Source organism: Biomphalaria glabrata, chromosome 18, assembly GCF_947242115.1.
Source record: "Biomphalaria glabrata chromosome 18, xgBioGlab47.1, whole genome shotgun sequence".
Classification (NCBI taxonomy): domain Eukaryota; kingdom Metazoa; phylum Mollusca; class Gastropoda; family Planorbidae; genus Biomphalaria; species Biomphalaria glabrata.
In genome coordinates this window covers 13,832,584-13,847,397 of record NC_074728.1, presented here as the reverse complement: position 1 = coordinate 13,847,397, position 14,814 = coordinate 13,832,584, and the positions used below count along the sequence as shown (strand labels likewise).

The 14,814-nt window shown below is 32.6% G+C and overlaps 1 protein-coding gene across 4 annotated transcripts in view; it reads right to left on the bottom strand.

Annotated features, from left to right (window-relative positions):
* Positions 1-14,814, bottom strand: part of LOC106073243 (adenomatous polyposis coli homolog) — a 59,954-nt gene that overhangs the window by 42,864 nt on the left and 2,276 nt on the right. For 2 of the 4 annotated variants that reach the window (XM_056017105.1, XM_056017109.1), the window contains exons 1-3: positions 12,259-12,288; positions 11,294-11,439; positions 9,768-9,834 (exon numbers count right to left, since the gene is read on the bottom strand). Coding sequence is in view for 2 of the 4 variants with exons in the window: in XM_056017107.1 (XP_055873082.1) it covers positions 9,768-9,834; positions 11,320-11,439; positions 12,259-12,294 (223 nt within the window). In the remaining 2 variants the exon portion in view is untranslated. Of the gene's footprint in view, positions 1-9,767; positions 9,835-11,293; positions 11,440-12,258; positions 12,374-13,858; positions 13,878-14,814 lie in introns of those variants that run through there. The other 2 variants (XM_056017107.1, XM_056017106.1) reach the window with 2 other exon arrangements.

Genomic DNA, 14,814 nt, shown 5'->3' with positions numbered 1-14,814 from the left:
GTAAAACAATCTGTTTTAGTGAAATATATATATATAGTAGTTTATTTTAATTCGGACATTACATGAATTCGGACATTCGCTGTTTTTGTGGTCATTAAATAATTATTTTAATATTTATTATAAAACTAGCGCGCTGTATAATGTGCTTGTCCCCATTTTCCAATGACTCTGACCCCATTTCCTTCCATTTAGCTGTCTTTTTATGTAAGAAAAACGAATTTCTAATTTGTTAGTCAGGTTGTTTTTTCCTTTGTTACCCGGATGACTTTACCTCTTCCTAGGGTTAAGACTATATTTTTTGATTGGCTAAGTCTATACTTATGAGCCCGGCAATATTAATTCTGTTTTTGGAGCTGATTTATTTGATTCATAAGCCAAGTGATTTCTTAAGAATAAAAATACCTTTGAAGGTCCATGTCTTTATACCCTATGATAAGTGCAATTTCAATTTTCAAATATTTGAATAATTTTTAAATCAACTAATCATTTTTTAAAATAATAATATGTATTAGTAAATAGAAAATTGTTTGGTTTCTTCAATTTAGAGTTTTTAGACTAAAATGAGAAATTTAAAGATACTTTGGAAAGTATACATGCAACAGTAAAAGAAGATCAAAGTTATTGATAATTCTCAGTAGATGAGGTAACGAAACCTGAACTACTGGCCCGAATTGCACTGCTCAGTCCACAGCAGCACTTCCAAAACTCAAAATAATATGGAAAGACAAGTGACAGTAGTTTAACTTTTAAATACATCAAGCTATCGCATATGAAGGAGCCAAACCTGAAATGCTGGTTAGAATTGCACAATCCACAGCAACACTTGCAAAACACAATCTTGAAAGACAAAGACACCAAAATAAGACTGATGCACTCCCTGGTCATGGCCACATTGTTATATGCTTGCAAGTCTTGGACGCTGACTGAAGAGCTAGAGAGGAGGATCCTAGCAATGGAATTGAGATGCTACAGAAGGATCCTAGGTGTGACATTTAAAAACTGCATCACAAATGAAGAGTTTATAGAGACAGAGTTACTACAGCGATTGGACCCAACGATGACATGCTAATTACTGTAAAATAAAAAGCAAACTAAAACTCTATGGCCATATTACAAGGTCTTCGGGCTAGCAAAGACCTTCCTACAGGGAACAGTATAAGGAAAAAGAAGAAGAGGCAGACAGAGAAAACAATGGAAAGACACCAACGTCAAACACACTAATGGACAGGTGAAGGTGGTGAATGCTCTTATAAGCCGATCTTTTAAAAATATTTTTGTTGTTTCTTTTTAAATACAAATATAAAATCAATATAATGATAATCAAATGAGATGTCTTAACTTCTATAATATATCAGATTTTAAATCAATATCTAGTCAAGTGGTTTCTTCTTGGTAGTTATATTTGTCCTGATCCCATACTAGACCTACTTTCTTTCACCTTTCATGCAACAAAAAAATCAAGCATCTTTGGTATCATTTTTTTTTTCACAAAAAGTCCTACAATGCAGTACTACAAAAAATTCACACTTACACAGCCTTAATGAAATTAACTTCACACTTTAAAGAACAGAACTAAATTAGTTAGATTACTTGCAAAAAGAAATATTTTGAGAAATTTATATTATTAAAAAAATACTTTAAATCAACATTTTATATGACACAAAGTCATTTTTTAGAAAAAAAATAATTTAAAAATTTCAATATTAATTTCTGAAAATTAAAAATAAAACAACTAATTGAATGTTGAAAAGTCTCCAGATAATAGATCTAAACCAAATCTAGGACAAATTTATGATCTGAATTGAAAAAAAAAAAAATTTTAAAGAAATTTTTTCAGATTTTTGCAAAAATTATAAAACAAATTTAAAACCATACTGAGTAATTGTCTAGAGCTCTTTATCCCATATCTCTACTATTTGAAACATACATCTTAAGAAAATAGAATCTGTTTAAGCTCCACGGATTTAAAAACATCCTTCTTTGTAAAAACACATTGAAAGAAGGAAATTCTGCATGATTATCAAAGGGAAACTATTCAAGAAAAAAAGTTTTAAGCAATTAAAAACTAACACAGGAGAAAAGAATTGAAAAAATAAATTTTAAAACAAACAGTCGCCATCATTGATGAGCACACCAGGAGCGTTGTTAAAGAGACAAAAAAGGCAAGGGTTACGCCCATGTATAAATCTACTCAGAATATAGAAAAATATAGCTAAATGATATAGAGTCAGCATGCATGCATGGTGTCCAGCATGGTTGGGCAACATAGAGAATTATATATACAGAAGATAGTATTGATATTGTGTGCTAATAAATTGTATAAGTATTATATACATATGTAAACATTGTCACAAATTAATTCTAGCAGTCCAGCTAATGATTTCTAAATAAGACAGTGCGCAAAATGTTCATAAGATGTATCTTTATTTTTTTCAACTCTTTATTGAATACATGTGTCTGACACAAGTTGAAAATAAAAATAAGCCAGATTCATTTTAAAAAGAGAATAATATTTTTGAAAAAGATTTTTTTCCCAAAAATATATATAGACTGTAAAATGTCTAAGAAAAATCGTAAGAGCTGTTTTTGAGATCTGTGTCCACACAGGTTTTAGTTTCCAGTCATAAAGAATTAAGTGGAATTGTAAAAATAGCATTAAAGGAGTTCAAATGTTTGGATAGCAAACAATGAAAATATCAAGAAACCACAACTTCAATCCATCTTAGCTTTTTTTTTCCAAATTGTTGTCTCACAAAATAATCAACTTTGCAGTTTGTCAGTGTTCTTCATTAATTGGGCAAAGGGTGAATATATAGCTATGTAATCTCTAAGGATAACATTAAAAATCTATGGTCATTCATATTTAAATCTAGCAGGAGCTTAATTAAACTTATAATGATAATGAAACTAATGCAAACATTCTAAATAAATGCTTTGCATCAGCAATGTCAACTTTAGGGGACAAAGACGTATTGCTTAATTTAAATCAAGTCGAAAACATTAATATACAAGAAAAAGGGATAAAAAATATAAAACCAAATAAAGCAATTGGATGTGATGGTATCCAGCAATGATTACTCAAAGAATAAGCAACAAGCTAGTGCGTGTTTAAAATACTTTTTACATTTTTCCATGCTTTACTTAATCAGGTCAATTGGAAAGAAGCTAATAGCACTTCCCAATTTAAACAAGGCGATGAATCAGATCCAGTCATTCTCAGCTTTCTCTAAAGCAACACTCCTAGCAGCTAAGGAATCAATTCCTAGAGGAGCAAGAAAAGATTATATCCCCAACTGGTCTGATCACCTTCAACAACTCCACAATGCCACTATTGAAGCCAGAAACACAGTAGAAAATAACCCTTGTATAGAAAATAACATAAATCTAAAAGCAGCTAATGCAGTTTTCAGGAAAAATTACCTTTCCGCCATGAGGAAAAGTTGGCATGAAAAAACAGAACAACTAAACGTAGATAGAGATGGCCACAAACTCTGGCGTATAGCCAAATGTCTCAACCAGGAAGAAAACAGAACAACTCCTATAGTAATAGAAAAGGACAACAAACCCCTGAAAGGCCAAGAAGCAGTAAATGAATTCATTAAGTTTTTCCAAAGCGTAGGACAAATACAAATTAATGAAAGTAGAAATAAAGATGTAAACTCAGAAATCCAAGATAAATTTAAAGAAAACAATCCAGCTTACTCCTTGGGAATGACCACTAATCTTAAAATGAAGGAACTAGATGAATCCCTAAAAGTCCTCAAACCAAAACAAGCCCCGGGCCCAGACAAAATATCAAATGACATGCTTCTTCACTTGGGTCCTCAAGCCAAAAGAAAACTGCTACAATTATTCAATGCTAGCTGGAAATCTGGCAGAATTCCAAACATCTGGAAAAAAGCCATTATGATCCCTATACTAAAGCACGGCAAGCCAAGAAATAAACTGGATAGCTACCGTCCCATCAGCCTCACTAGCTGTACTTGCAAACTGATGGAAAGAGTGATAAATAGAAGGCTGACATGGATCCTTGAGTCAAATAACCTACTCACTGAAGCCCAGGCTGGCTTTAGAAAAGGCAGATCAACAGAAGATCAAATTGCCTTCATCACACAAGAAATAGAAGACGGCTTTCAAGAAAAGAAACCAACAACAATTGTGTGGGTTGACTTAGAAAAAGCATTTGACAAAGTCTGGGAACAAGGTCTCTTGCTCAAGCTAATCCAGCATCACATATCCCACAGAATGTACAACTGGATAAAGGAATACCTAAATAATAGAAAAGCCTTAGTTTGCATGCAAGGACAAAGAAGCCACACAGTGGGTATAAAAAATGGTGTCCCCCAAGGAGGAGTCCTATCCCCAACACTTTTCCTAATATTCATAAACGATCTAAATCAAAACTTACCCAAAAAAGTTAAGAGCAGCATGTATGCAGATGACCTTGCCTTAATTAGCACAGAAGAATATGTAGGGACATCGAAATTTCGATTACAAGATGCTCTTGATAAACTCAATAATTGGTCCAAAGACTGGGGCATGTCCATTAACACAAAAAAGACAACATATACCATATTCTCACTGTCAACAAAACAACAAACAATAAAATTAACATTAGATAAGGAAGCTTTAGAAAAAAATGACAGCCCTACTTATCTTGGAGTCACCTATGACCCGAGACTAACCTGGAAAAACCAAATAGATAAAACACAGAGTAAAGGCATCCAGAGACTATCCCTCTTGAAAAAATTAGCTGGCACAGATTGGGGAGCTAATCACAACATCCTGAAAAAGACCTATACCAGTTATGTAAGACCTGTACTAGAATATGGTGCCACAGCATGGGGCTCAGCAGCCCAAACCAACCTAAGAAAAATAGACAAGGTTCAAAATATTGGTCTAAGGATAATGACAGGAGCAATCAAAACAACACCCATAAGAGCTATGGAGGAAACCGCTGCCCTGATCTCTCTGGATGAAAGAAGAGAAATAAAAATCCTTTCCCAATTCACTAAATTGGAAACCTTGGAGAGGCACCCACTCAGAACAAAAATCCACAAAACTGGCACAAAAAACCGTCTCAAAAGGACCAATTTCATACAGGAATCTCTAAACCTAAAAAAGAAACACCAACTTGAAAAAATTACTCTGGAATCCACGATACACTATAATGAATCTCCACCCTGGGACGAAAGCCCTCTTCCTACTATAAGGGACCATATTGAAAACATAAAAAGAAAATCTGATTACAGACCAACAGAGCTCAAGGAAATAGTGAACTGTTTTCTACATACCAATTACCCTAGCAATCAGTGGATCAGAGTTTACACGGATGGCTCATCCCATAAAGCCACCACAAATGGAGGAGCTGGAATACTTATCGAATGGCCAGATGGAGGAAAACTAGAAAAATCCTTTGCAACTGGAGAGCTCTATGACAGTCACAGAGCAGAAAGGGAAGCACTAGCACTAGCTGCTACCATGCTAGCAAATCATCCAAGTTCCCCTCACAGTCAGATTGTCTTTCTAACAGACGCAAAAACAACCCTCCAAAGCCTGCAAAACTCTGATTCCCCTTATATTAAAAACCTCAGAACAGCACTCACAAAGCTCAACCACAACAGCAAAAAAACTGTTATTCAATGGATACCAGCTCACATACAACTAGCAGGAAATGAGAAGGCTGACACACTCGCCAAGAGTGGGAGAACAAACTCACAAGTAAACTCTGCACTCTATCCAGAAGAAATGAAGAAATTAATTGTAGATAAAATAAATGAGAAATGGACGAGCTCCCATCCAAATCACAAGAAAGATGATGCTTACTATAAGCTATCCCGACAAGACCAACGTCTAATCTTTCGACTCAGGACCGGACACAACAGAATGCGACAACACATGTTCCGGAAGCTCAAAATTGGAACCAGTGAAATCTGCCCATGTGGAGTATCACCAGAAAATGCCGACCACGTCCTCCAAAACTGCTCTCTCTACCAAGAGGCCCGTATAAGACATTGGCCCCAAATCACCCCAATAGAAAGAAAACTATATGGAGAGCTCCCTGATTTGGAAACCACTGCGCAGTTCATCTCATGTATTGGTCTAGTCATATGAACACTCCAACATAAAAATGAGAACGATGAAGAAGAAGAAAAGAAGATCCAGGAAAGTAGACCAGGATGATAATAGTATCACTCACAAGCATCACATGTAAAATATTAGAACACAATAATTAGCAACATCATAAGCCACAAAGATAAAAATAGTGTCCTTACTCAATGCCAACATGGCTTTCAGAAATTTGGGTGATGTGAAACTCTACAAAAGGTCTAAAAGATTACTTTTTATAGGACTTAAATATTACTGTAAACAAATATATGCCATTTTTAAGACTTCGCTTAGGCATTTGACAATATTCTCCACCATATTAAAAATTAAATTAAAATATTTTGGTATTACTGGTCCATTACACCAACGAATTCAAGAGTTTCTGATAGAAGTGAAAGTTATAGCATATGTTTTACTCAGACAAATGCCATTTTTTAAATGTAACAAAAAATAAAAAGTGATTAAACTACTTATCTATGGTAAACCAGTTACACAAACTAAAAATTCAAAATTCCTGCGAGCAATAATAAATAACAAGAAAAACACAAAAAATACTTATTTAAAAAAAAAAAAAGCTTATATTAAGTGTAACTATATGAGTTTGGATCAGTCATGTGATTAAATTTGTAATAGATCTATAGAGAGAGAGAACATCCTCAATACAGACCACTTCACTTATCTGGGAAGTTAGTAAATACAGTGGAGCTGATGATGATATACTAATTCGGATCAATAAAACTAGGTTTGCCTTATCCACTCTTAATAATAATAATCTTTATTATCCAAAAGGAAATTTGTCTTACAATTTGTGGATTACACACACAAAAAATTATAACTAAAGAAAACCAAAATATCCATTCACACCAGAATCACTCATAATTTACATGCAAAAAGTTTATATCAGTTAAATTTTATTTAATGATTTGATTACCAGGAGGACAAAAGAGTTTTCTAGAATCTTTTTAGCTTTCTTATGAATGTTTTTTCAAACAGCTGCCCAAATGGGTTTTGTTTATTTGCCAATGACTTCAAGCAATCTGGCGTTCTAAGGCATTATCTCTACATAAGAAGATATGAATACAAACGTTAAATCTGTCATTTTATAAGGTTCAGACACATAGAGAGTCACTAAAACAAATATGGAAAAACTCCAGACCTTTGTTAACAGATGCCTACACCATATATTAGGAATTAGGTGGCCTGAAAAGATAACTACTGTCAATTTGTGGGAGAGAACTAGACAAAAGCCCATAACCCAAGATACCAAAAAGCGAAAGTGGAGCTGGATAGGACACACCCTGCGAAAACCAGCTACCAATGTTGCAAGGTAGGCACTTGATTGGAATCCACAAGGAAAAAGGAAAGTGGGCAGACCAAAGCAAACCTGGAAGAGGTCAATCATCTGTGAAGCTGAGGATACTGGAATGACAGGGAGCAGATGAAGAAAGCTACTCAGAACCAAGTTAGATAGAGAGTTGTGGTTGCAGCCCTATGGAAATGCACACGATAAAGTCTATAGACTAACAATAATAAATCTGTGCAATAAGAAATATTTTTAGCAATTGTTTTTGTTTAGCGCAATGTCATGCTTTTGGCTTCCTCAATGTGCTATGATCCTATCACTTATCTAGACCAGTTGGGAAATGTGAGAGGGAAGTATATGGGTGAATGTTGCAGTGATTGCTTTTAAAATGCATTTAAAAAAAACTTGTTCACTCAAGTCTATTTTTTCTCTTTTATGTTTTTTTGTTCACTAACCCTCAGACTTAAATCTATAAAGGGGACTAATTGAGCTTATACCACCACTTCAGTCCAATACAATATCTTTCCCTTGTTTGAGATACCAAACAAAATAATTTATTACCAATAGTTAATTAACTAATTGTTTGTTTGTTTTTTATTGATTCTTGTTTTGTCATGTACAAGAAATAATTGTGCAAAATTCTGAGAAATAATGTTTACAAACTTTTGATCACACAGACAGATAGAGTGAGTTGATTTAAGCTTTGTCAAGAGAGGATTTTAGCCTCTCAAGCCCTCACTCAAATGGAGTTTGATGATGATATAAGCTTTGTAAAAACAAACAAACCATAGAACAGACACAAAACAGAGCTTGTAAGATGAATATAAATATTGACATTCAACAAGAGTTAAATCATTAGTAAATTCACTAGATTTTGAGACACTGCAGAACAGAAGACTACTACTATTATAAATATATATAAAAGAAAGAATTACACAATTGATGATAAAGCTCTCAACACTTCAAGATTTTATTTCCCGTTCCTATAAACACCAATAATTAACAAATTGGTTAATTCTTTGATTGATTCCTGTGTTATCATGAACAATGAATAATTTAAGTGTAAGTGTAAAGTTTCAACTTGATCTGAGAATGGGAAGTGGGAGATAACAAACATTTACTCAAATTTGTACCAGACAGAGTGAGTTGATATAATCTTTGTAATACGTAAGATAGCAATAATAAATAAACACACTGAACTATTTCAATACAAAAACACAAGCTAATAAAATATTCAGAAAGACACCAAGATAAAGACACATTGCTAATTCCCTTGCTAGGACAAATTTGTATAATTAGAGCATGGAATGGGTTGCACAAATCAGCCAGAAAAAACAATTACATAGCAGTCTGTAATCAGCATGCATGACTAGATTAACACATGGATAGTCGTAGAACGTAATTTTCTTCTTTTTTTTTAAATGAAAGTCTGTATTTATTAGATAAGGAAAGTCTGTATTTATTAGATGATATAAAAATTTTAAATCTAATTGCCCTTATAACAAAATAAGAACATGTACTTATTAAATATCAACAAAAAAAAGCAAATGGTGGCCACTGTAAGCTATAATGCTCAGGGCAGGTTTTGTTTTGTATGAACTACAAAATGAGTAAGAAATGAAATGACAATAGGACTTTTTATCTGAACAGCCAAATGTATTATATACGTCACCTATTGTAGTAATAACTTAGTAACTGTTAAAATAAAGAAATAAGTGTATGTTTGGGTTAATTAACAAAAGGTCATAGAACTGTGAAGCTAATGGTAACTTGATTTATAAACAGGTAGAAAGTTTTTACTTTTAAAATGAAAATTAAGTTTATTTTATTAAATAATTCTTTTGGGCTGGAAAGACTATGTAATTCCAATCCAAAATATGAAGAACAAAAATGATTTCATGCTTCAATGTTTTTTGTCATTATGTTTCAAACCAAAGTTTAAGTGTTGAATGTTGAATTGCACTACACCAGCCTCTCTATTGACCATAGAGCCCTACAGTTCTTGTAATATATAATGTGACTCCACAATCAATTGAGATACTACCCTTACAATGGTTTTAAGTAATATGAAAACTATTAAATACATTACAATTAACATGCTTAAAATAATAAAGTTTGTGAATGATTTATTTCACAAATAAACTTGTCCACAAGTATGTGAACTACATTTAGAAAACTTAGCCCCATAAAGAAGAAGAAAAACTAAAATCCAGCCCTTGTCAAAAGCAAAAGACCTAACAATATATTCAATATCAACACTGTACACTCTGATAAAGTATGAGCAGGATTATATTTAGTATGCATAAGTATTATATTCTTAGTAAGATTTCTTTGTTAATCTTAAAATAAAACTGACCTATAAAATGTTCAGCTCCAGTTTCTTGACAAAAGTCATCCTGATCATCAGTAGCTCCAAGTGTTACCTAAACACAAAGAATACAATTCTGACAATAACTTCACTTCAAATTTATGATGGTTGCAATTTAGCAAATATGCTATGTAGAAAAATATAAGAAACATGAATTTGAAGAGAAAAACAACTGTATTCCATTCCACTGTTCAGTTATGAGGCGTTCCTAAATTTGAACACAAGGCAAATCCACTACTACAACAAATAAAAGTATTACCTGCTACACAGTGTGATTTGTAGCAGAGCATTTCAAAAGTAAGGCAACATCACATTTTACATATCCAAATGTTTTGTTCTTTTGACAATGAGCACACAAAATTGTTTTGTCCAGAGTGAGCCTGCACAAACGTCTCACTAAACTGCATAAGAGGTGCATTTGACATTCTATTTCTAATCATTCCTATGGCTGAAACCAGTAAATGTAGTCCAGACAACTGACATCACACCAATGACTTGAAGCAGAAACAAATGGTCTTGGTGCAAATAAATGGTCTGCACCCATGATGACAGAATTAAGGAACATTGGATTAATTAATTAATGTTGAAATGTATTATTTGAATTAAATTTTATGTATCTATAATAGAATTCTTTAATGGGACCACACAGCTTTGAAAACTTGTCCATTGGATCCAAATTTGCACTTTTAGCTAAATAAATTTGCATTGCCAGTGACATGCGAGTTTGAAAATATAGCTTCAAAGCGATCACATCTTATGGCAGCACTATTATGTACCTTTGTTCTTCATCCCCCAGGGCAGTTTAAATGGAATCACTATCAGTGGTGGTACTGGATTTGCCAAGTGTTCCAAAACTGGAACATACAAATTAGAAGTATATAGCTAATATGACAATAATAACTTAGGTTATTTCTTTTCATAGCACGATAGCTTCACTACTACGGAAGTTATAGAACAAAAATTTTAAGTATAAGGTATAGTACAATAAAGTTGTATTCATTTGCCGTTAGATTGATCCTCAAAAATATTACTTCAGCATATCCATCACTGCAATGCTGTGACTAACTCTAAGCACAACCTAATAAGTTGTGTCCCAAGAAAGCTGACATGAATTTAAATAAATCCCATTATTGTTGTCTTGATCAGTAAGATACAAAAAACTACAATGGGGTGATTCATGAGAGTATGATTTGTAAGAATTCAAAAATGTTTAAAGATTAACTTAATATATTAATTTAATAAAATAAACATGTTCAGATTCTTTCATTGCATATATGGATTGTGGAGTTTTTAACATACCACATGAGAAAATCAACTGTTCAGCAAATATTGCTAGTTCTAAAAGAAACAATTGTTTAACTTTATACTACTTCAGTGTGTTTTATAAAAAAAAATGTATTTCATGCTCGGCATTGAGTAGTAGACATATTAGCCATAACTATTTTCATCTTTGAATTCTTTATCAAAATGAGATGAAGATGAAATGTGAGTTATATCTCAATGTTTTTCCGTACTTGATCTGAATGAGTCAAACATTAACCTGTATATGGGACAAAACATCTTTCATATTTGAAGTGTCATTCTCGAGCTTGGTTAAGTGGCTAGAGTTATCTTTCAGTTCTCTACGAAGATGAACATTTTCACACTTTAAGGATGCCACCTGTCAATTAAACAACAAAATGTTCAAAGTTAACCATGACATATGTCTACTTTAGTAGAATTAAGCTACATTAAATCAATAGATATGAAACTCCCAAGCATACACTTATACAGTAATGTCATGTCAATGAATCTGAAACTGTTTCATTCTCAAATATACATGCACACCCACTGCATATCTACCACAAGCATAAAATTATTAGCTATAAAAGAGCATCCCAGCAAAAGATAGTTGCAAAGAAATAGAAAAACTGAGATACAAAAAGAACTTTATTTATTTGTGTTTAGCCTCTACTAGTTGATCTCAAAAATAAGGTATATACAAGTTTTCTAAATTATAATTTTTCCATCAAAGAAGCAGTGTGAGAATCCTTAGTTATTTTATGAGATCATTCAAAACTTTTTTATGCTACACATTTTTAAAGACAGTAATAGCAGTGCCTAGTAAACATTTTTGATGGACTTTGCGCCACCTACAAGTGCCCTTCAAGAGGTAGTGGCTCCACTCTGACAATGCCCCCCCCCCCCCCCCCAATGACGAAGTCCACCTTCCACTAACTAGAGGATTTGGACTGAACTGACTGTTTCAGACTTTCCCACACTTTCCATATTGTGTGTGTACTATCTTTGAAGCTGAAGGACCTCTAAGAGATGACTCTGTAACTAGAGATCAGCAGCAGATCAAACAGAGGACAATGTATTTAATTTGACAAGTAGTGACTATAATATTATATATTATATACTTGAAATTAGCTTAGACAAGTTTCTTATTGTAACATATATAATATATAGTTTAACATAAACTATAATTACAACTGACCTGTTTTAAAAGCTGATCATAAGAAGATTGTGACATAGTTTAATAGTTATAATAATTTAGTCATGACCTCACAATAATCAGTCTGGTGTCTTTTTCAAATGAATAGATCATCAATCTAAGAAACACAAAAAAAAAAAAAAAAAAATCAAAACTAGATTTATAAAGGTGATATTGACAGTCATGCTGAATTTAGTTTTGTTTTAAATTGTCCAACTAAGCACCACATTTTTTTTTCATTCAGAGATTATGCGTGTGTAAGTGTATAGGTTAGAGTGTTTGTAAAATGTTTTACGCATGTTTTGGATGTTCCTTCAGAGCTGAAGATAATTTACTTCCTAGTCCAAACCTCCCGCAGGACAACAGATGATGGGAGTGGGCTGGGTTTAAACCCGGGACCTTCAATAAGTCCGAACAACAACAGTCCAGAGCGCAAACCGGACGACCAGGCAACTATTGCTATGCATTATTGCAACTTTATGATTCAATCATGAATATAGTTGTTAGGGGTGAGTATATATATAATATAGTTATGTGGCAGGCATACACATAAAAATGTACAGGTATCTTTGATTAGAGTATTTAGACTGATTAGTGTGATTAGTCTAGATCATTACTAGATGATCATTGATGTCACAAGAATTATAAGAATTAACTAGATCTAAAGTAATTTGCTATTCGGACACCTTTAGGCCAAAATTTCAAAGTTTGACTTTGACAGCGCATTAGTTGACAATGGTTCGACATAGAAAAGAAAATGAAGTATCAAAATCTTGTTTAGTTTTTGGAGAATAAGGATGACTACTTATATTTGTACCCCTAACCTATATTTGTTATTATATTTAAGGTCAAAGAGGCCATGTGTTTTCATTTAATTCAGACAAATTTGACCCACATTATTTGATTCCGGACATCATAATTTATTTCAGACAGTCTCTATATTTAGACATCAATAATCTCAGATTTTAATTCTATATTCTATATTAACATTAACTAAATTGTAAGATCCCCAGGCATAGTTCCTCACATGAAATCATTAAGATGTTTTCAAATTATGCATAAATACGAACACAAAAATTTATGTTTGCAAGATTAGATGTGTGTTGAATGTTTGTGTTTTTTGTTTATTAATCTAATACATTTTTAATACAGATGATCTTTTGTAGTATAGTACAGGTTAGGATAGCCATTCTTGCCTAAATGGCTGAATCCTCTATATTCTCTCTATAGATATAAATCTAGATCTATCTCTATCTAGTAGTTCTAGATCTGGGCATTTAACTTCATTCAATGTACCGAACTCACTCCAAACATTTGTTCATTTATAAAAAAAAATATATAAGTTCATTAACATTGATGTCCAAAACTAGCTGTTTCAAATAAATTTTGGTAAGAAAATCATAATTTAATTAAAACACCCTATTAATTTTTTTTTTGTATGGAATCAAACAACTTGGCTTATGAATAAAATAAATCATCTCCAAAAACAGAATAAATATTGCCAGGCTCATTCGCATAGACTTGGCGAATCAAAAAATATAGTCTTAATCCTAGGAAGAGGTAAAAGTAAAGTCATCCTGGTAACATAGGAAAAAACAACAACCTGACTTAGTTACACATTTGAAATTCTTTTTTCTTGTATTCTTCATTTCTTGTGTACATAAAAAGTAAAAAAAGACAGCTAAATGGAAGGAAATGGGGTCAGAATCATTGGAAAATGGACAAGCACATTATCATGATTATGATTATTATGCAGCATGCTAGTTTCATATTAAATATCAAGTAAATTTAGTAAAAGATTTGATAACCACAAAAACAGCGAGTGTCCGAATTCATCATAATTCATGTAATGTGACAATATCTGGATTAAATAAAATACTCTACTAGACTCTAGATTAGTCTAGATTCTAGATACTAAGATAGATCTAGATCTAGTATAATTAACTTCTTAGATAGAAGACTCTAGATCTAGACTAGACAATCTAGTCAGAGTAGCTCAGTAGATCTACTATCAAAAAGTATCATCTAGATCTATAGTAGTTTATTTATTTCAGACATTACATGAATTCGGACATTCGCTGTTTTTTGTGGTCATTAAGTAATTATTTTAATATGTATTATAAAACTAGCGCGCTGTATAATGTGCTTGTCCATTTTCCAATGATTCTAACCCAATTTCCTTCCATTTCCTTCCATGTAAGAAAAACGAATTTCAAATTTGTTAGTCAGGTTGTTGTTTTTTCCTATGTTACCTGGATGACTTTACCTCTTCCTAGAGTTAAGACTATATTTTTTTATTGGCTAAGTCTATACTAATGAGCCCGGCAATATTTATTCTGATTTTGGAGCTAATTTATTTGATTCATAAGCCAAGTTTTCTAATTCCATACCAAAAAAAAAAATTAATACGGTGTCCGAATTAAATTACAATTTTCTTACCAAAATTTATTTCGGACAGCCAGTTTTGGACATCAATAAAAATGATCTTATATTATATTTGTTCGTTTGTTGTTGTTTTTTTTTAATAGAGAATAAATGGGCAAATGTTTGGAGTGAGCT